The sequence below is a fragment of the Macaca fascicularis genome, chromosome 13 (assembly GCF_037993035.2).
Source record: "Macaca fascicularis isolate 582-1 chromosome 13, T2T-MFA8v1.1".
Lineage (NCBI taxonomy): Eukaryota > Metazoa > Chordata > Mammalia > Primates > Cercopithecidae > Macaca > Macaca fascicularis.
In genome coordinates, this window is record NC_088387.1 from 59,102,494 (window position 1) to 59,129,180 (window position 26,687).

Genomic DNA, 26,687 nt, shown 5'->3' on the forward strand with positions numbered 1-26,687 from the left:
GTGAGACTGTCTCAAGAAAAAAAAAAAAAGAAAGAAACTCATTATGTGATGGTACATTCTGTGATGGTACATTATGTGATGGTACATTCTACCAACAATGGATGAGAGTTTGTTGGTCCACATCCTTGCAAACATTTAGTATTGCCAATCTTAAATTTTAACCATTCTAGTAGGTATAGAGTTGTATCTCACTGTGATTGTAATTTGCATCTCCCTGATTAAAAGTGATGTATTTTTCATGTGCCATTTGGCTAGTGATAGATTTTTCTTTGTGAACTGTATGTGCAAACCTTTGTCCATTTAAAAACAAAATAAGGTCGCATGTCTTTTTATTATTTAGCTATAAGGCATTTTTATAAAAATCTGTTCTGGAAACAAGATCTGTGACAGATATATGCTTTGTGATTATTTTCTTCTAATCTATGATTTGCTTATACATTTTCTTAATGGTCTTCTTTTTTCCTAAGAGACAGGGTCTCACTATGTTACCCAGGCTGGACTTGCACTCCTGAGCTCAAGCTATCTTCCCACCTCAGCCTCCGAGTAGCTGGGACTATAGGTGCGTGCCACTATGCCTAGCTTTTTAAATAATTTATTGTGATGAGTGTAACTTTTAAATTTTGATTAAGTTTAATCTGTCAAATTTGTCTTTCCTGTATTGCTTTCTGTGTCATCTATAAAAACCCTCCGCCTACCCTAAGGTCAAATACACAGGTTTCTAGGTTTTTGTTTTGCTTTCTTTCAGAAGCTTCATCATTTTGCAGTTTTATATTTAGGTCTATGATCTATCTTGGATTAATGTTTGGTGTTAATTATAATGAATACATTGAATTAATGCATGTGGAGAGGTGGGGGTTGACCAGTTGTTCTGCATTATTTATTGAAAAGACTTTTTCCCCCACTGGATTATGCTGACAACTTTGTTGAAATTAATTGACCAAGTTTGGGTGTATTTCAGGACTTTGTTTTGTTCTGTTGATCTATTTGTCCTATGCCAATCTGACACTATCTTGATTACTATAGCTTTACAGTAAATTTATAAATTTTCATGTCAGATAGTATTAGTATTACAATTCAGTTCTTTCTCAAGATTCTTTTGGTTACTTTGCATCCCCAAATATACTTTAGAATCACTTTTCAATTTCTTTATTTTTAGAAAACACCTGCTAGCATGATTTCATTGAGTTGGATTTATAGATTGATTTGAGGAAAAATGATATCTTAACAATACTGCATCTTCTAATCTATGAACATAGGTTATCTCTCCATTTATTCAGGTCTTCTTTAATTATCTTCAGTAATGTATTACACTTTTTAGTTAGAGGTTTTTCGCATCTTATGCCAAATTTATTTCTTAGTCTGGTTTTTTATTTACCTCTACTGTAAATGAAATTTTGCTAATTTCATTTATCTATAATCAAAATTCTGTAATTAATAAATACAGATTTTTCTATATTGATCTTATATCCTGTGACTTTGCTAGAACTTCAAATATAATGTTGAATGGTAAGAGCAAACATCCTTGCCTTGTTCCCAATCTTAGGGGAAAAGTGTTCAATGTTTCACCATTAAGAATAACATTAGCTGTAGCTTTTCATGAATGTCCTTTATCAAAATAAAGAAATTCTCTTCTATTGAAACTTTGCTAAGAAACTTGGTGTTGAATTTTGTCAAATGTTCTTTTCTGCATCTGTTGAAATGATTATATAATTTTTTCCCTTTATTAATGTGGTTAAACTAACCTTGAATTCCTAGGATAAATCCTTAGTGAACTAATTTAGGTACTTTGAATATTAATCATCTCCTGGCTCCTCCCTTAAATATTTGAAGGCTTCTGACTTCTATTTTAGAGCCCTCACTCCCATCCAAGCCCTGTCAAGATGGGTTCTCAGTATCAGCAGAACTCTCCCAGAGACTCAGGGGTGGAGGAAGGTAGATTATGTTTAGTGTCATAAGTACAAATAAAGCAGCACTAGCATTTAAGAATGACACAGAAAGTAAGCTGAATTGGTAGCCTGTGTTTTCTGCTACTGTTACTATTCTCTGAATTGACATATTTGAGTTCTAAAGACTGTGAAGATATACTCCTGATGACTTCAGTCTCTCATTCGAGGGTTTCACACTCTTTTAAAAATAAGGTAGCTATGATACCTTATAAACTTGTTCGCTCAAGGGATCAGAATTGCCCTACTTCTCTGCTTTCCTCCTATTCCCAACCTTAGTGACTAAATAACAGAAGGAGTTTTCCAGATATTCTCATCCTTTTAACCGACCTCCAAAATAGGTGGCCATTTTAATTAATTTTTATTTAAACAAATTTTTTTTGGCTAAGGCAATCCTCTCACCTCAACCTCCAAGTAGCTAGGACTACAGGTGCATGCCACCAAGCCTGGCTAATTTTTTTTTTTTTAATTGAGCCCACAACAATCCTATGATTTTGTTCATGAGATGCCTAGGTACTGGTGGGTGGATGCCAGGTAAAAACCAGAAGCAAATTAATGTTCCTACTCCCTGACCAGAGTCCCATATTTACTTTAAGGAACCTTCTAATAAAAGGTAGGATACCTACTTATCTCCATTCATAGCCGTAGTAAGTAGAATTTAATCTCAGAGGGCTGAGTCATACCATCATCAACTTTAGCTCCTCAATATGTAACTGGTATCTCCCCTACTACCATCTGTGCTGTTAGATTTTGTTCCCTGAAGGTAGCCAATACGTCACTCTCTCTTCCTTCTCCCAAATTAACTTTATCGACTATGGGAAAAGGATTAACAAACACCAGGCAACATTGCTTATGGTAAAAATTAAACCTGATTGACAAATTGCATCTGGATGGGAAGATTCTGAATGAACTATATAGCTGGTGTAAGGCCACAGGTTTTAGCTTCTCTGAATGTGGAGACTCTTATAAATGTGCATGTCCCTTATAGGAACCTTGGAAACTGTATCCATGAAACTTGTACAAAGGTATCTGCTCACCAGTTTGGGTATTAAAAGGAAAAAAAAAAGATATCTGCTCTTGTGCTGCATGGCGATTTTAAGGCAAGGCAATCCCTGCTCCTAACTATGTGAATCTTGTACCCAAGTTGTCATTTGGTGGTAGGGGATAAACAATAGTATTCAGATTGCTGTGAAGACTGGTGAAAAAGGAATACCCTGCTGGCATACTGTGTTTCCTATCCAATATCCTTTTAAGTGAATCTAATACTGTTTGGCCTAAGTAGGTCATGTGAATGAATCTGAATGTCAGGCTGATTTTAGGTAGACTCCATGGTGATCTTTGCAACACAACAAACTTTAAGAATATCAGGGGTCTTTCGGGAGCCTCATAATGTCTGAGTTCTCTTAACAATGCTTGCTGTAAACTGCTTCAGTTGAACTTGATTTTTTGTGACGTATTCAACAGGGCCTTGTCTTTATAAAAACAGGGGTCTTTATTTTTCTTCCTGTTGGTGTATATTCAGAAATTCAACATGAATTCCAAAGATGATCATATTGCCAAATAGTGCTTCAAGCATTGTGTGACTGCCATACAGATGGAGGCATTTATTGTTCTGAAACCATATGGTTTAATAATTTCTGCTACTGGCTGCAGCAAACTTTCTATTAAAAGGCATTTTTTCTGCAACTCCAAGGTCTATCACTCCTGCTACATTTCAGTGATTTTTCCAACTGTAATTCAAAATTCTCCTGCCTATTCACTGGTGCTACACCTCAGTAAAATGTATCTATAGAAACAGCATCAATAAATGGTTCCTGCCTGAGAGCTAGTCCCAAATATGTATCTATTTAGCAGGGGAGTCTGTCTCAGGATAGTGTAGGGAGTTTTGATCAGTGCAAGTACAGATACCATGGATTTACTGTCACCTCCCAGCAAAGACTGTAATTTTGGAGGATATGTTTTGTCAAATACTGCTGATTTAACAGCAACTTTCCATAAGAAATTACTCACTACATGAATAACCGTGAGGTGTCAATCTAAGAGGTACACAATTGTTAACAGTCTGTTCCCTCAAGAAATTTTGAGCTTTATTGGAGAAATAATACATTCAACATAATTTTAGTGATATAATACAATTGCACTTTATGCATTTAGATTGCAATATTAAGATATAATTAACAGGAACAATTTAAAATAATAATTCCTTCCGCCATAAAAATTGTGTCAATAACAATTTCAAACTTGGAAGGAAGAGTTAATATAAACTGTGTTTAAGCTATTGCCACTTTTGCCGGTAAATAAAAATACTTACCATACTTTATTTGTAACCATATTTATAAAATACGTCCATTTTGTTCTCTTGAGCTATTATTTTAACATTAATGCTGTTAAATTTCAATAAACTTTTTATTATACTAAAACTACTTCACTCAAATACTTTTAAAGTGGTCGTGCTGTTGCTAAAAAAAAATATCCCTGAAAGTTAGTAACTTTGGAATGGGATTTACATGTGCTAAAAAATGCAACTACGGAAGTCAAACAACTGCCATAATGCTGTGCTATTAATTTAGGTTACCATACTCTGCAAACATAATAGAAAATGACAAGAAAAAAACTGTAATATCAAATCAAAACTATGCTACAATGCTTGTGAATTTGTTAGGACTTAGAACCTACATCTAGGTACCCACTGCCCCACCGCCCCTTCTTCTTCAACACACACAATTTGCATTCATTCTTTTTAGAAAATTAGTTTTGAATTACTGAGCTTTGAATTATGTGTGCATATTCCTTCTACAAAATGGAACCACTCTACCCTGTACAACGTAGTATGTGATTAAATGTCAAATGGAATAAGATAAGCCAGAGGGAATGAAGTTTCATTCATTCACTACGGCCTTTCAGTTAACATATATTTAATTCCTAACATGTTCCAGATAATGTGCTGGAACCTAGAGATGAAAAAATGATTAGAACACAGTTTCTACTTTCAGGGAATTTCATAAAATATAAAAAATGTAAATAACACAAAATACAGGCATCCAAAGTTGCCTCAAAACAATTTCTTCAATTAGGTTCAGAGAATTTTAAACTGTCTAACAGAAAATTACTGCTCTTGCAGGAATTTTAGAAAATAAGGAATAGCGTATGTTTAATCAACAAAGGTTTAGCTATGAAATCTAATAATTATTGAATCATTGAATCTATATTTCCCTCAAAACACTACTGTTCTCTTACTCTTCCTTTCAATAGTAGTGTAGAAATTGTAATATATTGTCATTTTTTCTCCCATGGCTGTGATCAAAATAGCACAGTACTGCTCAAAACAACTGCAAATGTGTGGTTTAAAAAATTCCTACTTAAGAGTACCCGTATCTAATTGAGATTTAGTTTTAATCAAAAGCCATCTACAAATAACAAACCATATTCTCTAACTAAAAAGATCCAATTAATATCCCACTGGAACTGTAAAAACTCAGTCTATAGGAAAATGCCTACATTTGTATATGGTAGTAGCATAAAGGATGGAATGGTCAAGCTTAAGAGGGAGGTGGCATCAAAGGCTTCTCAGAGTATGTGACAAGTGAATTAAATTTTGAAGGATAGGTATATTATGGTCTGAATGCTGATGTCCCCCCAAAATTCCTATGTTGGAATTTAATACCTAAGGTGAAGGCATTAGGAGGTGGAGCTTACAGAGAGGTCATTAGTTCATGTGGGCTCTGCTCTCATGGATAATACTATTGCCGTTATAAAAGGCTTTGAGGACCGGGCGCAGTGGCTCATGCCTATAACCCCAGCACTTTGGGAGGTCAAGGCAGGTGGATCACCTGAGGTCAGGAGTTCAAGACCAGCCTGGCCAACATGGTTAAACCCCATCTCAACTAAAAATACAAATATTAGCTGAGTGTGGTGGCACACACCTGTGATCCCAGCTACTGGGGAGGCTGAGGCAGGAGAATCCCTTGAACCTGGGAGGTAGAAGTTACAGTGAGCCCAGACTGCGCCACCACACTCCAGCCTGGGCAACAAAGTGAGACTTTGTCTCAAAAAAAAAAAAAAAAAGGCTTTGAGGGAGCAAGTTTGTCCCTTGTCCTCTTCTTTGCTGTTCCTTCACATGAAGGCACACACAGGGCACCATCTACATGGAACAGACTCTCACAAGATAACAAATCTGCAGGCTCCTTCATCTTGGATTTCCCATCTTCCAAAACTGTGTGTAATAAATTTCTGTTGATTACAAATTACCCAACCTAAGGTATTTCGTTACAGCAGCCCAAGCAAACTAAGACAAGTTAGAAGGTGATTGGTAGTACTAGGGGAAAGACACCCACTTATTCTTCTGGAAATACTCCAGAGAGCCAAATAACCAAAACAAGAAAGAAAGGAAAGAAAAAGAAAGAAAGAAAAGACAAGAGAAGAGAAGACAGAAGAGGAGAGGAGAGAAGAGAAGAGAAGAGAAGAGAAGAGAAGAGAAGAGAAGAGAAGAGAAGAGAAGAGACCAAAACTCAAAGACGGGAAAGATATCACATTTAAAAAATTGTTGCTGATATCATCATAAAATACAATGCAAATGTCAGTATATACTATTGAAAAGAATTAGCAAAATGTTATTGAAATAAACATAAAAGCCAATAGGGGTTGGAGGGAAGGGTTTAAATAAAGTTAAGAAGAGAATCAGACTGCATCTCTCATTCTACAAGAAGAGAGTCAATAAATTTTGCTTTATTTTTAATGTAAGTAGAGAAATAAAAGTTTACTCATTTTTCTGTCTGGCTTATTTATTTATTAGAGAGAATGCTAGCCTAAAATGAAAATAGGTTATATACCTTCTAAGTTACTCTATGAAACATGTTTAAAAACAGAAAATCTAAGAAAAGCAACATGTAAGGGATAGGTGGAAAAAATAAGAAAAGGCCCCAAAATAAAAGTATAAAGTAATATAAATACACGTAAGTATATCAGTTATCAAGAAATATAATATTGAAGGGCAAAGCCTATAAAGTTAAATCAACCAAATGCTGTATATAAAAGAAGCACTTAAAATAACACAGATAGGTTAAAAATCAAGTGACAAATATGCCAAGAAAATAAAAATCTAAAAAAACCATTGTTTACAAATATCAACAGGCAAAATTTCAAGGCAAGAGGCATTAAATGGGGCAAACCGATACAAATTATGAGGCTTTAAGATAATAAACTTTTATAGAATAAATAATTTGGCAGTGAAGTTTTCTGTCTTTAAAAAATAAACTATATACATACAGTCGTTCCTTGGCACAGATGGAGGTTTGCTTCCAGGAACCCTGTCTATACCAAAATCCATACATCAAGTCCCAAAGCAGGCCCTTCAGAACCCACATATATGAAAAGTGGGCCCTCCATATGTATGTAGGTTTTGTACACTGTGAATACCGCATTTTCCATGTGTTTGGTTGAAAAAACATCATGTATAGGTGGACCCATGTAGTTCAATCCATGCTGTTTCAGCCTCAACTGTACAGGTACAATCTCAGACATATTGCTAGTCTGGTTCCAGACCACTACAATAAAGCGAATATTGCAATAAAGCAAGTCACAAAAACTTTTTGGTTTCCCAATGCATATAAAAGTTATATTTATACCATAGTCTATTAAGTGTGCAATAGCATTATGCCTAACAACAACATATATACCTTAATTAAAAAATGTTAACAATCATCTGAGCCTTGAGTGAGTGATGATCTTTTTGGTGTTGGTGGGTCCGCCTTGATGTTGATGGCTACTGATTAATCAGGGTGGTGGTTGCTGAAGGTTGGGTAATTCCTTAAAATACTTGTTGCCATTTCTTAATATAAGACAGCAAACAATTGAATCCTCCTTTCATTAAAAATTTCTCTGTAGCGTGCAATGCTGTTTGACATTTTACCCATAGTAGAGCTTCTTTCTAAATTGAAATAAATCCTCTCAAACACTGCCACTACTTTATCAAAGTTGATGTGATATTCTAAATCGTTTGTTGTCATTTCAACAACGTTCCCAGCACCTTCACCAGAAGTAGGTTCCATGTCAAGAAGCTACTTTCTTTGTTCATCCAGAGAAGCAACTCCTCATCCATTCAAGTTTTATCATGAGATTGCAGCAATTCAGTTATATCCTTAAGCTCCACCTCTAATGCTGGTCCTCTTGCTATTTTTCCACCACAACTGAATTACTTCCTCCACTGAAGTCTTGAAACCCTCAAAGTCTGCCATGAGGATCAAAATCAGCCTCTTCCGTCTTCCAAACTCCTGTTGATGTTGACATTTTGACCTCTTCCCATGAATCACAAAATTCTTAATGGTATCTAGAACTGTGAGTCCTTTCCAAGAGGTTTTCAATTTACCTGGCCTAGATCATCAGAGGAATCACTATTACAGCTACACCTTACAAAATGTATTTCTTAAATAATAAGGCTTGAAAGCCAAAATTACTCCTTGAACTATGTGCTGTAGAAACAACACTAATCTCTTTGTACATCTCCATCACAGCTCTTGGGCAACCAGGTACGCTGTCAATGAGCAGCGGTGTTGCTTTTTTAGGGAGCATGCTAAAAAGGAATGAGTAGTAATATTTTGGAAAGCATCTTTTTTCTGTACAGCAGATCTCAACAATGGACTTAAAATATTCAGTAAACCATGCTATAAAAAGATGTGCTAACAAGAGAGTCAACTTGCCATTTGAAGCTTTGAGGCTCTGCAGCCAGGTGTTAGACTTTGCCTTTCTAGCTATGAAATTCCTAGATGGCATCTTCTTCCAATAGAGGGCTGTATTGTCTATATGTAAAATCTGTGTTTTTATGTAGCCAGCTTCATCAATCATCTTGGTTAGATCTTCTGGATAACCTGCTGCAGTTTCTATACCAGCATTTACTGCTTTACTTCACACTTTCATGTTATGGACATGAGTTCTTTCCTTAAACCTCATGAACCAACCTCTGCTAGCTTCAAACTTTTCTTCTGCAGCTTCCTCGCCTTTCTCAGCCTTCACAGAATTGAACAGAGTTAGGGCCTTGCTCTGGATTAGGCTTTGGCTTAAGGGAATGCTATGGCTGGTTTGATATTCTATCCAGACCATTAAAGCTTTCTCTGTATCGGCAATAAGGCTTTATACATTTTTTAAATCTTCCATGTGTTCACTGGGGTAGAACTTTTAATTTCCTTCTAGAATTTTTTCTTTGCATTCACAACTTGTTTAACTGTGTAGCACAAGAGGCCTTTGCATTTGGCCTATCTTTGGTTTAGACATGCCTCCCTCACAAAGCTTAATAATTTCTAGCTTTTTATTTAAAGGGAAAGACATACAACTCTTCCTTTCACTTAAACACCCACAGGCATTGCAGGGTTATTAACTAGCCTAATTTCAACATTGTTATGTCTCAGGGAATTAGGAGGCCCAAGGAGAGGAATAGAGACAGGGAACAGTTAGTTGGTGGAGCAGTCAGAACACACTTGATTAAGTTTGCTGTCTTATATGGGTGCAATTCATGGCACCTCAAAATAATAACAATATTAACATCAAAGATCATTGGTCACAGATCACCATAACAGATATAACAATAATGACAAAGTGTGAAATATTGCAAAAGTTATCAAACTGACACAGAGACACAGAGAAACAAAGTGAGCACATGCTGCTGGTAAGACTGATAGACTAAGCTGATAGACTTGCTCAATGCAGGGTTGCCAAAAATCTTCAATTTGTTAAAAAAAAAAAAAAAACTATGAAGTGCAATAAAGCAAAGTTCAGTAAAACAAGCTATACCTGTAATGAAAAGTTGATTCTAATGATGAATGCAACAAATAGAATATACATGTAAAAATATATTTATAGAAAATGTAGCCGGGCGCAGTGGCTCACGCCTGTAATCCCAGCACTTTGGGAGGCCAAGACGGGCGGATCACAAGGTCAGGAGATCGAGACCATGCTGACTAACACGGTGAAACCCCCATCTCTACTAAAAATACAAAAAGATTAGCTGGGTGTGGTGGCAGGCGCCTGTAGTCCCAGCTACTCGGGAGGCTGAGGCAGGAGAATGGCGTGAACCCGGGAGGCGGAGCTTGCGATGAGCCAAGATCGCGCCACTGCACTCCTGCCTGGGCGACAGAGCAAGACTCCACCTCAAAAACAAAAAACAAAAAAAAAAAGAAAAGAAAATGTATAAATCATATATCTAGACTACAAATAAAAAAACCTCAATACAATTCTTAAAACATTTGAGATTCAAGAGACTTTTGAATTTTATTTGAATGAATAAGCAAACAAACTAGAAACAAATAAAGCACATGGTAAAACACACTCTCCAAAACATGGTTGGGCCAAATAATAAATCAAAACTGCAATCACAAATTAGAAAACAATAAAATTTACACATGAAAAAACATCTAATTTTACACACAAGCCTGAGCAGTTCCTTATGATAGATTTCTTGTTGTGGAATGGAAGTGAAGGTCATCAGAGTCAAGGAAGTCACAGAACTTTTTAGCTGAGTAGTTAAATGAGTGATCCATGGGGTAAATGGAAATCCCCCACATGATAGCAGGAGTTGAGGCAGAACCAAAAGATGAGTGACAAAGTGCCCAAATGAATTTGAAAAAATCACCAAGAGGTAAACAGATGACAGAAGTGAAGGGACATCAATTCAGAAATTTAGAGCAATTAATTAACTAAAAGAATATGTAAATTGTGCTTAACTTTCACTGCAATAATAGAAGTATAACATCAATTTCTTAAGTGTGATAGCCAAATTGTCAATAAATATTTATTGACCAATTAATAAAAAGTTCTAACCACTTAACATCTTCCTAGCTTGATCAAACCAGCTTGAAGGAACACCTGCATAGAAGCTTCAATACCAGGATACATAAGATATATAAATTCAAAAACAGAATGTCCACATAATTCAAGTAAATAAATGAATATGAAACAGAAGAAGCTGGCCAATCCATCTCCTTATTGTGTCCTATTATCCTTTACAGGCTGATCTTTACTTACACAGGTTTCATCCACACATTGACAAAATAAGTATGGCCAGATTTAGGTTGCTTTGTACTATAATTCAATATTGTTTTTTGTTATTCTGACCATCCTTGTACTTGATCTCAAACTGCTAAAATCTATTATAAACAGCATGGAAAGTTTTCAGAGAACTGTATGGTATATTTTATTGCAGAAAAGCTTAAAGAAAAAAAAAACCCTAATAAGTAGAATTGTTTTTTCCTGGGAAATGAGAATGAGTTTTTGAACTCTGCAACAAAAGACAGACTTTTAGTTTAATGCTAATAAAACCAACCTGTAATTTTAGCTGCCTTTTCTTCTTGGTTCACTCTGTTCTCATCATCGTCTTCATTATCTTCTTCAAAGTCATCTAAATTGCCAATGTCGGCCTGCTTCATACTCATCAAACTAGCCAAACTTTGCATGTCTTCGTCTCTACATCAGTGATTCAAAATATAACATATTGTATTAAACGACAGTTAGAAAAATGATGGTTCTTAAGAAAATAATAAATTCCTTCTTTCTATAAGGTATGTCAATAAGTCTTTCTCATCAGTTGTACAAGAATATTGAAAAATCTAAATACTCATATTCATTAATTTTTAAATGGCATGCTTAATTAGTAAAGAGCTAATAAGATTAAAAATTAACTGGTTAGATCAAAGACTTAAATCTAAACCTGAAACCATAAATATTCTAGAAGATAACATTGGAAAAGTCTTCTAGGTATTGACTTAAGCAAAGAGTTCATGACCAAGAACCCCAAAGCAAATGCAACAAAAACAAATAGATGGGACCTTATTAAACTAAAAAGCTTCTGCACAGCAAAAGAAATCATCAGCAGAATAAACAGACAACTCACAGAGTAGGAGAAAATATTCACAAACTATGCATCCAACAAAGGACTAATATCCAAAATCCACAAGGAAGTCAAACAAATCAGCAAGAAAAAAATGAAATAATCCCATCAAAAAGTGGGCTAAGGACATGAATAGACAATTCTTGTAAGAAGATATACCAACTGGGCGTGGTGGCTCACGCCTGTAATCCCAGCACTTTGGGAGGCCGATGTGGGCGCTCACAAGGTCAGGAGTTCAACACCAGACTGACCAACATGGTGAAATACCGTCTCTACTAAAAAAACAAAAATTAGCTGGACATGGCAGCTTGCGCCTGTAATCCAAGCTACTCAGGAGGCTAAGGCAGGAGAATCACTTGAACCCAGGAGGCAGAAGATGCAGTGAGCCAAGAATGCGCTACTACACTCCAGCCTGGGCGACAGAGTGAGACTCTGTCTAAAAAAAAAAAAGAAAGAAAAAGAAAAGAAGATATACAAATGACCAACAAACATGAGAAAACGCTCAACATCACTAATCATCAGGGAAATGCAAATCAAAACCACAGCGAGATACCACATTACTCCTGCAATAGTGGCCATAATTTAAGAAAAAAACAAAACAGATGTTGGCATGGATGTGATGAAAAGAGAACAGTTTTACACTGCTAGTAAGAATGTAAACTGGTACAACCACTATGAAAAACAGTATGGAGATTCCTTAAAGAATTAAAAGCAGAACTACTGTCTGATCCAGGAATCCCACTGCAGGGTATCTACCCAGAAAAAAATAAGTTATTACAGGAAAAAGATACTTGCACATGCAATGTTTATAGTGGCATAATTTGCAATTGCAAAAATATGGAACCAGCCTAAAAGCCCATTGACCAATGAGCGGATAAGGAAAATGTGGTGTGTGTGTATATATATACACACACACAGCATGGACTACTCCTATATATATACATATATATATACACACACACACACACAAAAAAAAAAAACATGAAATACTCCTCAGCCTTAAAAAGGAACAAAATAATGGCATTTGCAGCAACCTGGATGGAATGGAGAACACTATTCTAAGTGAAGTAACTCAGGAATGAAAAACCAAACATCGTATGTTCTCACGTTTAAGTAGCAGCTCAGCTACGAGGATGCAAAAGCATAGTAATAATATAATGGACTTTGGAGACTTGCGGGGAAGAGTGGGAGGGGTGTGAGGGATAAAAGACTACATACTGAGTACCGTGTACACTGCTCAAGAGATGGATGCACCAATATCTCAGAAATCATCACTAAAGAACTTTCCTATGCAACCAAACACCACCTGTTTCCCCGTAATGATTGAAATAAAATAATAATAAAAAAATTAACTGGTTAGGAATTAGTTCAATTCTGTGCTGTAGATATATATGGAAGACTAAAATATTCTTTTCTTTTTTTTTCAGACAGGGTCTCACTCTATAAGCCAGGCTGGCTGTAGTGCAGCAGTGTGAACATGGCTCACTGCATCCTCCTGGACTCAAGCAATTATCCCACCTTAGCCTGCTGAGTAGCTGGGACCCCAGGCGTGGAGCACCATGCCCAGCTAATTTTTAAAATTTTTGTAGAGAGGGGGTCTTGCCATTGTGGTTCAGGCTGGTCTCAAACTCCTGGGCTCAAGTGATTCTCCCACCTCAGGCTCCCAAAGTGTTGGGATTACAGGTGTGAACCACTGTGCCTTGCCTAAAATTTTCTTCAAGGAATTAAAGTACGGTTTTCTGAGCATTAAGTCTGGAAACAAAAACTTGTTTCAAAAAACAGTGAGACAGTTTGCAAATCAGATAAGATCTAGAGTTTAAAGTACTCAAACTTCCCAAATGAATTAGAACAAGATTTTAAATCTGAAGTCCATGTAGGCTTTTGAGTTTGTGTGTAGGAGGGAAACAAAGTGGTAAACCCCTGTAAATCACACTTAAATCTTGTTTAAATGTGCATTGTTTTTCCAACAGGGCCATAACCTCCCAAAAGTGAAGAAACTCTTACATCAGGAAAAGCGCTTTAAAAACACAGTCAAACAGTTTTAAGAGTTACAAGATAAAAAAATTACCTTGGCTGACTGTCAGTTAAATACCATGTATTCGATAAATATAAACTTTTTAAAACGTTTTAAGTATTTTAAGTATAAATTTATAAACTTTATATTAAGTATTCTAAAAGTCAAATCATTTATATTTTCATCATGTATTATTTTCACCTTAAATTTCAAATAAACTACAGTGAATGAAATATGTATCTATTATTTACAAATTAATTTTTACTTTGCTACACCTCCCCCAAATTCAGAAAGTCAAATTAAGATACTGTTTCTTTGTAAAGTAATGCTTAATATGCCATTATCTTCTAAATATAGTATGGCTTTACAGACTAAACTGGTTTTTAAAAATTCTTTGCATCTTATGTCATATAAGCCTTAGAATTAACAAAGTCATTTCCCCTTTTAAAAATAAATTTAGTGACACAAAGTTTTCACGAGCAAAAAAGTTGTATTACCTTACGTGAATGTCTTACAAATTGCTCTCTTATCAACAGGAGACAATTTCAAAATGTCATTCTTAAAATGTTAACTTGCTTGTTGGGCGCAGTGGTTCACACCTGTAATCCCAACACTTTGGGAGGCCGAGGCGGGTGGATCACTTAAGGTCAAGAGTTCGAGACCAGCCTGGCCAACATGGTGAAACCCCGCCTCTACCAAAAATATAAAAAATTAGCCAGGTGTGGTGGTGCACACCTGTAATGCCAGCTACTCAGGAGGCTGAGGCAGGAGAATCGCTTGAACCCAGGAGGTGGAGGTTGCAGTGAGCCAAGATCGTGCCACTGCACTCCAGCCTGGGTGACAGAGTGAGATTCTGTCTCCAAAAAATAAAAATAAAAAAAAGTTAACTTGCTTAATTTCATACCACTTTAATTTCCTCATATTTTAACCCTGAATATTTTTCTTTGGGGAAGGTAAAAAGGCAAAGAAGAAAGAGGTAGAGAGGGAGTTTAGGGTGTCCGGAAAGAATTCCTTTTCAATTCAAATTGAGACATTTGGTTTGGCTGAATTTCTTCTCACCCAGATTCCCATGAATGGTGCTGATTCACTTACAGCTTTTGCCCAGTGGAAGGAAGTCCACCCTCAAAAGATCTTCTCTGAATTTGTTTCTCTTCTTCCTGTGTTTCCTTTCCTTTTATTTTGGCTTAAACTTCAGCGTAAGAACTTTATTTTTAATTACTCAGTATTTAAGTCTATAATTTAAGGTCCTGAGACGAAAGACTAAGATGCTTCCATTCTGCACTGTCTCCCTACCACACTGGCTTAGAATCCAACTTTCCAGAGAGGAGGCTTACTGTTATCTAACAAGTCATGTGTTGACATGTAGATGAGTGTTCAAACATCTCATTTGACTGACGCACAAAATCCAGTCTAATCAGTCATGTAGACACAGCCGATTATAGTAACCACATTCCAATAGGTCAAATACATTCAGAACTGTGATTCAGATTAGCTAAAATGTTCACAGCTATCTCTTTCCCCTCACCTTTTAAGTCTAGGTATAGAATTTCCATTTCTCCTGTTTCTTCATCTTCCACTCCACTCAGGTACGAACCCTTTCACAACACCCGTAACATTCACTTACCCCTGACTTGATTGTATGCAATAACTAGGGTGAATCTTACTTTTTTCTCCCTTTTGTAGCTATGTTCACCTCATTTTGTCACATTAGAGTTTTACTCTTTGAAGAGACTAGAACTGAATCTAGAAATCTTTGTGCAATGCTGACTCAGTGCTTAAAAAGTGATTTTTGAAAAGAAAATGATTACCATCATTTTCTAACTGTACCTTCCTACATAATTTTTGGAAGGTTGAGCCAAGGAATATGATTTGGCAACAGTTCCCTTAATTATTTCATCCCTTTTATCCTAAACTTTTCGTTTTGGGTTCCTCTCATGTCTCAATTGCATCAAACAGTTCTACACATTGAACTGTGTGTACTTCAGAGTACACACTACTACACTGAAGACACTGAAATATAAAACACTTATAATATCCTAAAATATTCAATTTAAATTTTGAAACCAGCTGTGATCACTTTTATATTACTGTACATTCTCTGGAGTCACAAGGAGTTCCCTTAACTCAGCCTCTGAAACAAAGAATGGCAAAAATGATTGGTATGCTGTAAGATGTTCAACTGTTGCCAGTCTACTGAGTCAAAAGCTATGGTGTACTGAAACACAATGTAAGGCAGGTTATTTGACAAAAGAAACTTACGTGGCTTTTCCTTCCCTCAGGAAGATGCAAGATAATGAAAACTGAAGAGTGGCAGATACAACTTTTTTAGATAATGGCTTGAATTTTAACTTGACATCAGTCTGAGTTGGCATAGGGCTTGCATACTGTTTCATATTGATGCTGCTAGTAGCAAGAGCTTTCCTTCGACCAGAAGGGGATTCCTGGAAGATTAAAGAAAAAAAAAAGTATGTAATTTTGAGTTATTTTATAGTCAAATATTTTACAGTACGATTTTAATAATAAATCAAATAATTGAAAACTTCCTTCTCCTATTAAATTCCTATCACACAATAACTAAATAAAATTACAATGAAGTTGTATCACAGCTTTTATATTTATAAGTAAGGCAGATATGCAATCGGAAAGAGGTAACTCAGGCAGAAACAAGAGAAGATTAGAACAACCCTAAACACCAGAAAAGGAGAAGCAAGGAATGAAAATTAGGACAGAAAGACTCCAGAGTTACTATCAGAAGAGGATCCAATACAGGGCTAGGCATCAACAAATACTCAACAGTTGTTTTCCTTGCTTTGATTACATTTAATGTAACCTAATGATATTTCTCCTTTTTAAATGCCTATGATTATTTATAGAACTTCCAGCCTTGGTGGCATTCTACTTTTTTTTTTTTTTTTTTTTTGTCTAAAATATCTGAATTCTATGTATCCTGTAATTTGAGTCTTATTTCTTCCCCAGGCCTTTTTTTTATTGTGTCAGTCCATAGTTCTCTCTCCCATAAAAGCACATATATCATAAAAGAAACAGTTGGCTTTCTGATCCTATGCCTAGACATCACTGACTCCGGCAGATCTCAAGAATTCTTCTCAACACTGCTATTGCCAATTCATCAGAAACAGAACACAAAATGAAACCTATTTGCTATTAAGGGTACTTAACATTCCATTACTAAACCTATTGTGTTTCTTAACTATACTTTACAGAATAATAGCCTGGGAGAACAATGAAAACAGGACAGCAAAATACTGGTTGTGCATTAACTTTGTACAAGACATCATGTAAATTCTGGGGAGATATGATGAATAAGACATAATCTCTGCAGGTTCTATGGCAAAGGGAAAATTTTAGATGTAGGATAATGTGTAAATAATATAAATCAGAGATCATGTACCACTATTTCTTGTAGTTTACTGATACGGGAGTTAAGACCAAAATTTAAATCTTAATTTTCAAGCTGTGTGACCGTGGGCAAGTCAGAAAACTTGAGTCTCAGTAACCTTCTCTATAAAATAAGGAGTCTAAACAGAAATCCATTCAAGTTCTATAATTATTTTCCACAAAATTATTCAATTTTCAAACCAAGGTAAGAAAAACTACCATTAATACCTTTGAACTATTATTTAATAAATCTTTATTTCTTCTATGTTTGAAAAATTTGCCTAAAATAAGGATACACTAGTTTAATCAAAATATTAAAACAGTCTTTAAAAAAAACCCTGATATTTCTACCCAACGGAACAAGTAAAAATGTAATGTAGTATCCCTAAAGAATACCTTATTTTAAAATGTGGTCTTATCTGTCAGATTATGCACAGCAATAATATACAGAACTATTAGTGCATGTAGATACCTTATGAATGAATTTCAAAAATGCATCAAGCACTTGAGAAGGATTTAAGCCCTCTCAGAAGAAATACTTAAGAATATGCAAATATCCTCAACTGAATCAAGTTGAACAGATGTGACTATACCAAGCAATATAAGTGTTCTTTCCCTGGTCGCTACTGTCAATCAAAGAATAAGATTAAGGTCCAAGGTTCTGACAATGAGCAAAATGAAAAAGTACGATCAGAGAGTATCAATTTGTTACAATGATATGAACAATAATCTCTCATTGTACCTTTAGAATAGCTAACAATTTCCACATATAATATAGAATTTAAAGCCTCTGTTTTGAAAGCATGAGATATAAACTGTCACATATTATTTTCAGTTTTTGTTAAACAAATCTGTTTCACAAAGTATGGCATTGATCCCTTGATATAATTATTTAATTTTATAACAAAATAAGCTATAAAAATTAAGATAATGTAGAAATGAGCATAATTTTAAAAACTTAGTTTAAGAATGGTTCTGCAAGAGTCTAGATTTTGTATCATATTCTGCCAATTCCGTTTTTTACAGTAAAAAGTATGCAGAAAAATTTTTCTGCTGAACTCATGTTCATGGCAAAAAAAAAAAGTGTTTTTTAAGCATCTGGTAAATCAGTGTCTTTGAAACAATAGGTAACAAAAGCTACTAAATTCTAAATACAATTAGCTGTACTACTTAAGCAATTATTTGCTTAGGAACAATGCAAAGAGCCCTTTCTGAGGTCTGGTCAGCTAAGTAGAAGAGAGCTCTTTTGAGTCTATGATATCCATTCCCACTATTAGTTAACACAGGACCTCACTAGAGTCTGTGTCCTTAATATACTATGTCCTTGATATAATGGCTCCCTTTCGGGAAAAGGAATTTGAGTGGTGTTCATAGTAATTCTCCACCTAGCTCAGACATTGTTCTCTCCTTAAAATTAGCTATCTCAGAAAATACATTTTAAGAATAGTAATGAGGGAAAATATGGGGATCTTTCACAGCTCTAACCCAACTCAATGAATTTTCATTCTTTATAACCACGAAGTCTAAATCTGTACCCACCCAAGATGGACATCACTGCTATGATCAGTTCTATAAGAGGAATGAAATAACTGACTGCACTCAAACAAGTATGTCTTTTGGATCCTAGAGTCCTTCTTAAACGGACTAGGGATCAGCCAGGGAGAGACAGTTTAGAGAGAATTACTATTATTGCTGCCAGGGTCCTAATGCTACTTCAGATCATATGTGGGTTGGACAAAAGAACAAGAATGAGAGAAAAAAGAGTAAGAGGAACTAGTAGAAAATGAAAGTTTGGAGATAAGAGTCAATAAAAAAGTGAATGTTGAATATCTGTCTGAATATCTGTCTCTGGGCCTATGTTTAAATATCTGTTTGTATGTGCATCTGGCAGTATTTTTGAAATTAGTTCAAAATCCCTACAGCAAAGGTTCTTAAACTTTAAAGTTTATTAAAAACCAAAAACAAAATTAAGAAACATTATTAAAACTGTTAATGCCTGGATCCCACCACTAGAGATCCTAAATTAGTAGACCTAAAGATGGACTTAGGAATCTTGACTACTGAAAAGTAATATCCCCCCCTCCACACAAGTACACCACCACTACCAGGAGATTCTGATCCAGTTAATCTAAAATCATATTTTTAGAAACACTTCCCCTAAGTTATTACACAAAATTATTTTAATTTAAAAATGTCACTCATTTTTCATAACTATTCTCATTGTCAGAAAAAGACTTAGCCTGTATATTTCCATTTCTTTGAAATACAGCCTATTGTAGTTGGAATCAGACAAACCTGGATTCGAATGTGGCACCAGCACTTATTCACTGGTTAATCTTTGGCAGATTTCTTCATGTATCTAAGCCTCAGTTTCACACTCTCAGATTGGCAAATATTTTGTAAAGCTGGACGTTACCAAGTGTTGATAAGAATGCGAAACAACGCAAACTCTCTTATACTGCTGGAGAGTTTCAACTGATATGGGAGACTTTAACATCCTACTGTCAACATCAGACAGATCAATGAGACAGAAAGTTAACAAGGATATCCAGGAATTGAACTTTCTACAATTTATCTATTCATTTTATTGTTGATGGACATATGGGTTGAAGCAGGTTTGCTTTTTTTGCTTTTTTGAGATGGAGTGCCGCTCTGTCACCCAGGCTGGAGTGCAGTGGCACAATCTCGGCTATAGCCTATGGCTCTGAGGCTACAAACCTGTACAGCATGTTACTGTACTGAATACTGCATGCAATTCTAACACAATGGTAAGTTTTGTGTATCTAAACATATTTAAACATGGAAAAGGTGCAGTAAAAATACAGGTGTACCATTTAAAAAACTTTTTAAATGGCGTGCCTATAGGGCACTAACATGAATGGAGTTGCAGGCTGGAAGTTGCTCTGGTTAAGTCAGTGAGTGAGTGGTGAGTGAATGTGAAGACCTAGGACATTACTGTACACTCACCACTCACTCACTGACTTAACCAGAGCAACTTCCAGCCTGCAAGTTCCATTCATGTTAGTGCCCTATACAGGCATACCATTTAAAAAGTTTTTTAATGGTACACCTGTATTTTTCACAAATGTTCCATGGGTACTTAAAAAATATTTAACTGCTGTGTATATACTGCTGTCCACTTTTATGACAGGAGCATTTTTATGTAAAATCACTTATAGCACCAAATTATTATATTCTCTATGTGATAAGGAAAGTAGGAGTAGAAATTTTCAAATGTGAGATCATGGAATATTTTACTAAAGTGCACGAATCAAGGAACGAATAAGTGAAAGAGCTGAGGAGCCGCTCATAATCTGGGCAAAATTCCCAGTAATAAACCTTATAATAAACCTCTTTTTTCAATTTACCACCCCTCCCTCTGAACACACACACACTCTTACACAATTTTGAGCACACTGTATATGTACTTGATACTGTATTTTCTCTCAACTGGATTAATGCAATATCCTTTAAACTAATCTTGCTGCTTCTGCCTTTGCCCTGCAATTATTCCCAACACAGAAACTATGATGATGCTGGTAAAGCCAGATTATCTCATTCCTCTATTCAAAAGCCTTCAATTGCCCCAGAGTAAAAGCCAAAAAGCCCTTACTGGACCGATAGGCCCTATACCACCAGGGCTTCCTGACTTTGCTCTTTGATCTTATTGACTATGCTATTGCTCTATCTTTTTTTCTGCCCCAATATACTGGCCTCCTTACTTTCTCCAATGCACCAGGTATGCGTCTCCCTTAGAGGCTCTGCACTTGCTATTTCCATTACTAGGAATGTTCTTCTCATAGATATTATATGGCTAGCTCACCCACTTCCTTCAAGTCTTTTACTAAAACTCACTCTCCCAGAGAGGCCTTCTCTACCCACCTTACCTAAAATTTCAACCACACTTCCAATACACATATTTCATATTCCCCTTTACTTTTTCTCCTTAGCTTACGTGAGCAAATATGCAAATATGGTTTCCTTGCTCACCACTTTATCCTAGCCCTAGAACCACAGCATACAGCCATTGCTTAATAAATACTTGTTAAGTGAATGAAGTGTAATTCTAGGACTTATAACACTTCAAAGTACCTTTACATCATTAGTTTCTTCTGTTCAAGATTTTTTGCACATTCCTTTATCGTACCTCTCCTAAACAGGAGAAAAAGATGCACGGTAACAAGAACTGTACAGTCTGTTTCCATTTGTACAGCTGGGCAGAGGTTTCTCCAAGCCAGAAAGGGCATAAACAGGTAGAAGGGACCCTGTGTGTGTGGAGAAATGGAGCAAAATAGGTATTCCTTCATTTGGTTTATGTCGTGGGAAAAAGGAGTGAAGGCAGTGAGTCACTTCAGTAACACCTTGGAAAGCTATTCCAAAAGCACTGTGGGCAAATCAGATGCCAGAGACATTATAGAATTAGGAGAGTTAGGCGAGAAAAGAGCCCTGTCTTAAACTAGCTAAATCCATGACAACTCCATACACAGATTATCCCCTAACCGAAGCCACAGTCTTCTTTACAGGCTCCTCTTCCTCCTTCTGACATTTAACCTCCTCTTATTTTAGGACTGTCTCTTGTAAACAGCATATATCCAAAAACAATTTTAATACAGTCTGATAATCACTGGCTTTTACCTGGAGAGTTTAGACTAACAGTTCTCAAGGGTTTTTGTCTTAAGACCCTTTACACACTTTATTTGAGAACTTCAAAGAGCTTCTGTTTACGTGGGTTATATCTATCAATATTTACTCTACTAAAAGGTAAAAATCTAGAAAATATTTCATTCATTTAAAAATAACAAGTTCACATATTAACATGTTTTATGAAGAATAAATATACTTTCTATACAAAATAACATAATAAGAAGAATGTCTCTATTTTACATTTTTGTAAATCTCTTCAATGTCTTTATCTCTCTCTAAACTCTCTTTAATGTCTGGTTTAACAGACAGCTCTAGTCCTATATTCAATCTGTGATACAGATTGTTTTGGTTGAAGTGTATGAAGGAAAAAATCAAGTATCACACAGATATGTAGCTGGAAAATATGGGAGTATTTTAATTACTCTTTTCAGATAATTTCAAGTCTTCATATTTGATTTTATACCAAAACTCAAGTAGTAGTTTCTTAAAGGCTAATGGTAACACAGAGCCTGAAACTTTATCAAGGAACTTTTTAAACCCTGTTACATTAAAATCCATTGCTCTATTAGGCATACTGAATGAATCTTTTATCCAGGCATGACTTTGCAACATTATAGTCATTTGAAAAATATTGATTCTCTGAATCATGTAGATATTGACACATTGCAATATAAAAAATCACATTTGTTTGTATCTTCACCAATTCCATCAGAAAAATCTTCAAGCATTGGGAAACTATCAATCGCAAGGTCTCTAATTTTCAATTGAAAGCTCAAATTTTGTCACTGACATATAATTTCAGTTGCCTACCTTTAAGTGGCAGGCTCACTTTGCTCTGTTTCAATAAAATATTTGCCAAATACCCAAGGGTGAATAACCACAGTTAGTTTTTTCAAGTAAAAAGTGGTGTTCCAGGAAAAGTGGCTACTTCAAAACTCAAATAATCTCATAAGTGCTTTTTCTTGAATAACTTTGTCCTTCGCAATGCAGCATAATTTCTTTATGCATACTTTTCACTTTGTCACAGGGCATATTAAAAAGACTAATACTCTAGTGTTGAAATATAATGAAATTAAAAATTTTACCACAACATCAAGAATAGTCTTAAATGAAACCCATGTGAGGGCTAGCTCCTGGTAATAAATTTTCAAGGGTGATATTGCCTTGACCAACTAATGCTAAGAATAGAAGTGGCAGATTTTCTCATTCATTTCTATACAGTAAGTTTATTTCTTCTTCATCCTTACAGTGATAGTACAAATCTGGGATCTTAGCTTTATGCAACAAGGGGGTCTTATTAGATCTTCTACCTTGGAGAAATGGGAGATGCTAGACTTTTTCTACATCTCCATGGAGAGGTAAAAGCAGTTAATCATAGGTTCAGTAGAAACCTTCAGTGGGAAAGCTATGATGAATCCTTATCTTCTGGACTTCCCCTTTCAGTTTTTACTATTACTGTTTTATGTCTTTGGATAGAATCTATAAGTGCCATTTCAGGGATGCATTTTAAAAGATTTTTTTCATATTTTACCTATTTTGTGCTATTTTCCAATATGGATTATTCATGCTATCTAGCCCATCACATTTCCAAAAGCAGAATTCTTCATTTAAATTTGATAAGAACAGAATTGAGCATTTTTATAAACAACCATCACAACAAAGTTCACCTGTCCCACTTTGACCTAAAGTCTTCAATGTAGTATTGTTTCAAATTTATTTTATTGGAATTCTCTAGATGTGGACCTATGATTACCAATGCAACATGTCATGCCTTTGTTGTTTTGTCGGTTTAGATGCTATGCCTTAACATCACCATAGACCAATAGTAAGTACCTGATAATAAATCACTGCTTGCAGCACCACACCCTTCTAGAGTCTCAGTCTAGTGCCTGATTCTGTTCATGCCGTTATCCATCAGAACTCTTAAGTTCTGTTCTGAGTACTACTGAATCAGCGTACCACAAAATGAAGTGATGGGCAACATAATTCTTAATGGCATTCTAAGAACATGTGAGTAGATCAACGCTGGCTGTGTTAATCCATTGTGTGCTACTATAACAGAATACCAGAGACTGGTAATTTACAAAGAAAATGAATTTATTTCTCACAGCTCTGGAGGGCAGAAAGTCCAATGTCAAGGGGCCGGGATCTTGTGAGAATCTTCTTGCTGTGTCATCCCATGGCAGAAGGCCAAATGACAAAACAGCAGGCAATAAGGGACCAAACTTGCTTTTATAGCCAACCCACTCTCCCAATAAAGAACATGCTCTCAAGATGGTGAAATTAATGCATTCATAAAGGCAGAGGACTCAAGATCTTATCACCTCATACAGTTCCCACCTCTCAACACTGTTGTACTGGGGATTACTTTTCCAACACATGAACTTTGGAGGACACATTCAAACCACAGCATTCCTTCACAGCTCCCAAAATTCATGTCTTTCTCACATGCAAAATACATTCATTCCATCCCAATAACCCCAAAGTCTTAACCGATTCCAGCACTAATTCAAAAGTCCAAGTATAGAGTCTCATCTAAAGCAGATATTGGTGAGACTCAAGGTATGATTCACTATAAGGCAAATTCCACTCCAGTTGTGAACCTGTGAAATTAAACAAGTCATCTACTTCCAAAATATAATGGTGGAACAGACACAGGATAGACATTCCCATTCCAAAAGAGAGAAACAGGCAACAAGAAAGGAGTAACTAGTTTCAAGAAAGTCTAAAACCCAACAGGGAAAACAACATTAAGTCCTAAAGCTGAAGAATGATCGCTTTGGGCTCCACATCCCACATCCTAGGCACATTGGGGCACATGAGCAAAGCCACAGGGACAGCCCTCAGGCAACCCTGCCCCTATGGCTCTGCTGGACTCAGTCCACCCAGCAGCTCTGATGGGTTGGAGTTTCATGCCTGCAGCTTTCCCAGGCTGGAGTTGCACAGTGGTAGCTCACAGTTTTGGGGTATCTCAGGTGGCCTCATCCCCACAGCTCCAGCAAGTATCGCCTTGGTGAGGACTCTCTGCTGTAATCTTGCTCCAATGGCTCCACTAGACACTGCCCTAGTGGGGACTCTCTGTGGTGACTTCACCTCTGGAACAAGTTTCTCCCTGGGCCCCCAAGCTATCCACGACATCCTTTGAAATCTAGGTAGAGGTATCCATGCCCCCAAAGTTTTTGCATTCTTACAGGCCTGCAGACTTAACATCACATGGATACCACCAAGGCCTACCGATTGAGTCCTGCAGAGCTGCAGCACAAGCAGTACCTTGGCCTGCTTGAACCACAGCCATGGCTGGGGTGGCTAAAAACCACTGAGCTGGAATTCAGGAAACAGAGTACTGAGGTGGCCCTGGGCAGTAAGCCTGTTGAGGGCACCCCAGGCCCATCTCCTGAAGTCATTCTACCCTCCTAGAGTTCTAAGCCTGTGATGGGACAGGCAGCCTGGAAAATCAAACTGCTTGTGGGGTTATTCTCTCATTGTCTTGATGAATAGCACCTGGCTCCCTTCTAGTTGTACTCTCTTTAGCAAATGTACTAATCTCTTTAGTAAGTGGTTGCTTAGCTAAACCCTTAGTTTGCTCTCCTAAAGATGCCTTTTCACTCTTCAAATGGTCAGGCTATGAATTTTCCAACTTTTTGTGTTCTGCTTTTCTTTTAATTATAAATCTGCCTTTAAATAATTTCTCTCCACTCACATCTCACTACATGTAGTGAAAAGTATCCATGCATCTCCTGGAATATTTCGCTTAGTTATTTCTTCCACCAGATATCCTAGTTCATTACTCTTAAATTTTACCTTCCATAAAGCCCTTGGACATAGACATAATTTAGCCAAATTCTTCGCAAGTTCATAATAAGGACAGTCTGTATTCCAGGTCCCAATACCTTCTTCCTCATTTCCCTCTGAGACCTCCTCAGAATAGCCTTTACTGTCCGTATTTCTACTGGCATCCTAATGACAACTGAAATAACCTCTGAAAAGAGCTAGACTTTCCCTACAGCTCTTGTATTCTTCTAAGCCCTCACCAAACTACCCTCAATGCTCTAATTCATAGGAATCTAGGCATTTTCTAGCCTGCTTCACCAAATTCTTCCAGCCTCTACCTTTCACCAAGCTTCAAAACCACTTTCACATTTTCAAGTGTTTTTGTTATAGCAACAATCTCACTTCTCAGTACCAATTTTCTGTCTTAGTCCATTTTTTGCTGCTGTAACAGAGTATCAGAGACTGGGTAATTTATTAAGGAAAAAAAACCTAGTTGGCTCACAGTTCTAGAGCCTAAAAAGACCAACTCAAGAAGCCAGCATCTGGTGAGGGGTTTCTTGCTGCATTATCCCAAGGTAAAAGGTGGAAGGGCAAGAGAGCTTGTCAAAACCAAAAGCAAGCATGAGAGCAAGAGAAAGAGAGGGCTAAACTCATTTTTATAACAAACCCACTCTCACAATAAAGAACCTACTCCCATAATAACATTAATCCATTCGTGAGGGTAGAGCCCTCACGATCTAATCACCTCTTAAAGTTCTCTCCTCTCAACACTGTTGCATTGGGGATTACATTTCCAATACAAGAACTTTGGGGGACACATTCAAATCACAGCACTGGACTTAAAAGTATCAGTGATCAGATCTTCTCTGTCTCATGATTACGTGAATTATTTCTAAATGTAAAGAATTCAAATACCCAATTATTTTTGTAAATATCTACTTTCTCTACTGACTCAAGAATCAAAATCATTAGAAGAGACCTAAAGTTTTTAAATCCAACTTGTCACCCCAATGCAAGAACACCTTATGCTGTATTGAGCAGTTAT

At 36.3% G+C, this 26,687-nt stretch overlaps 1 protein-coding gene across 25 annotated transcripts in view; it reads right to left on the minus strand.

Annotated features, from left to right (window-relative positions):
- Positions 1-26,687, minus strand: part of EHBP1 (EH domain binding protein 1) — a 330,801-nt gene that overhangs the window by 194,214 nt on the left and 109,900 nt on the right. For all 25 annotated transcript variants that reach the window (XM_074011670.1, XM_045369202.2, XM_074011677.1 and 22 more), the window contains exons 6-7: positions 16,091-16,272; positions 11,254-11,393 (exon numbers count right to left, since the gene is read on the minus strand). In XM_074011670.1, coding sequence (XP_073867771.1) covers positions 11,254-11,393; positions 16,091-16,272 — 322 coding nt within the window. The remainder of the gene's footprint in view (positions 1-11,253; positions 11,394-16,090; positions 16,273-26,687) is intronic.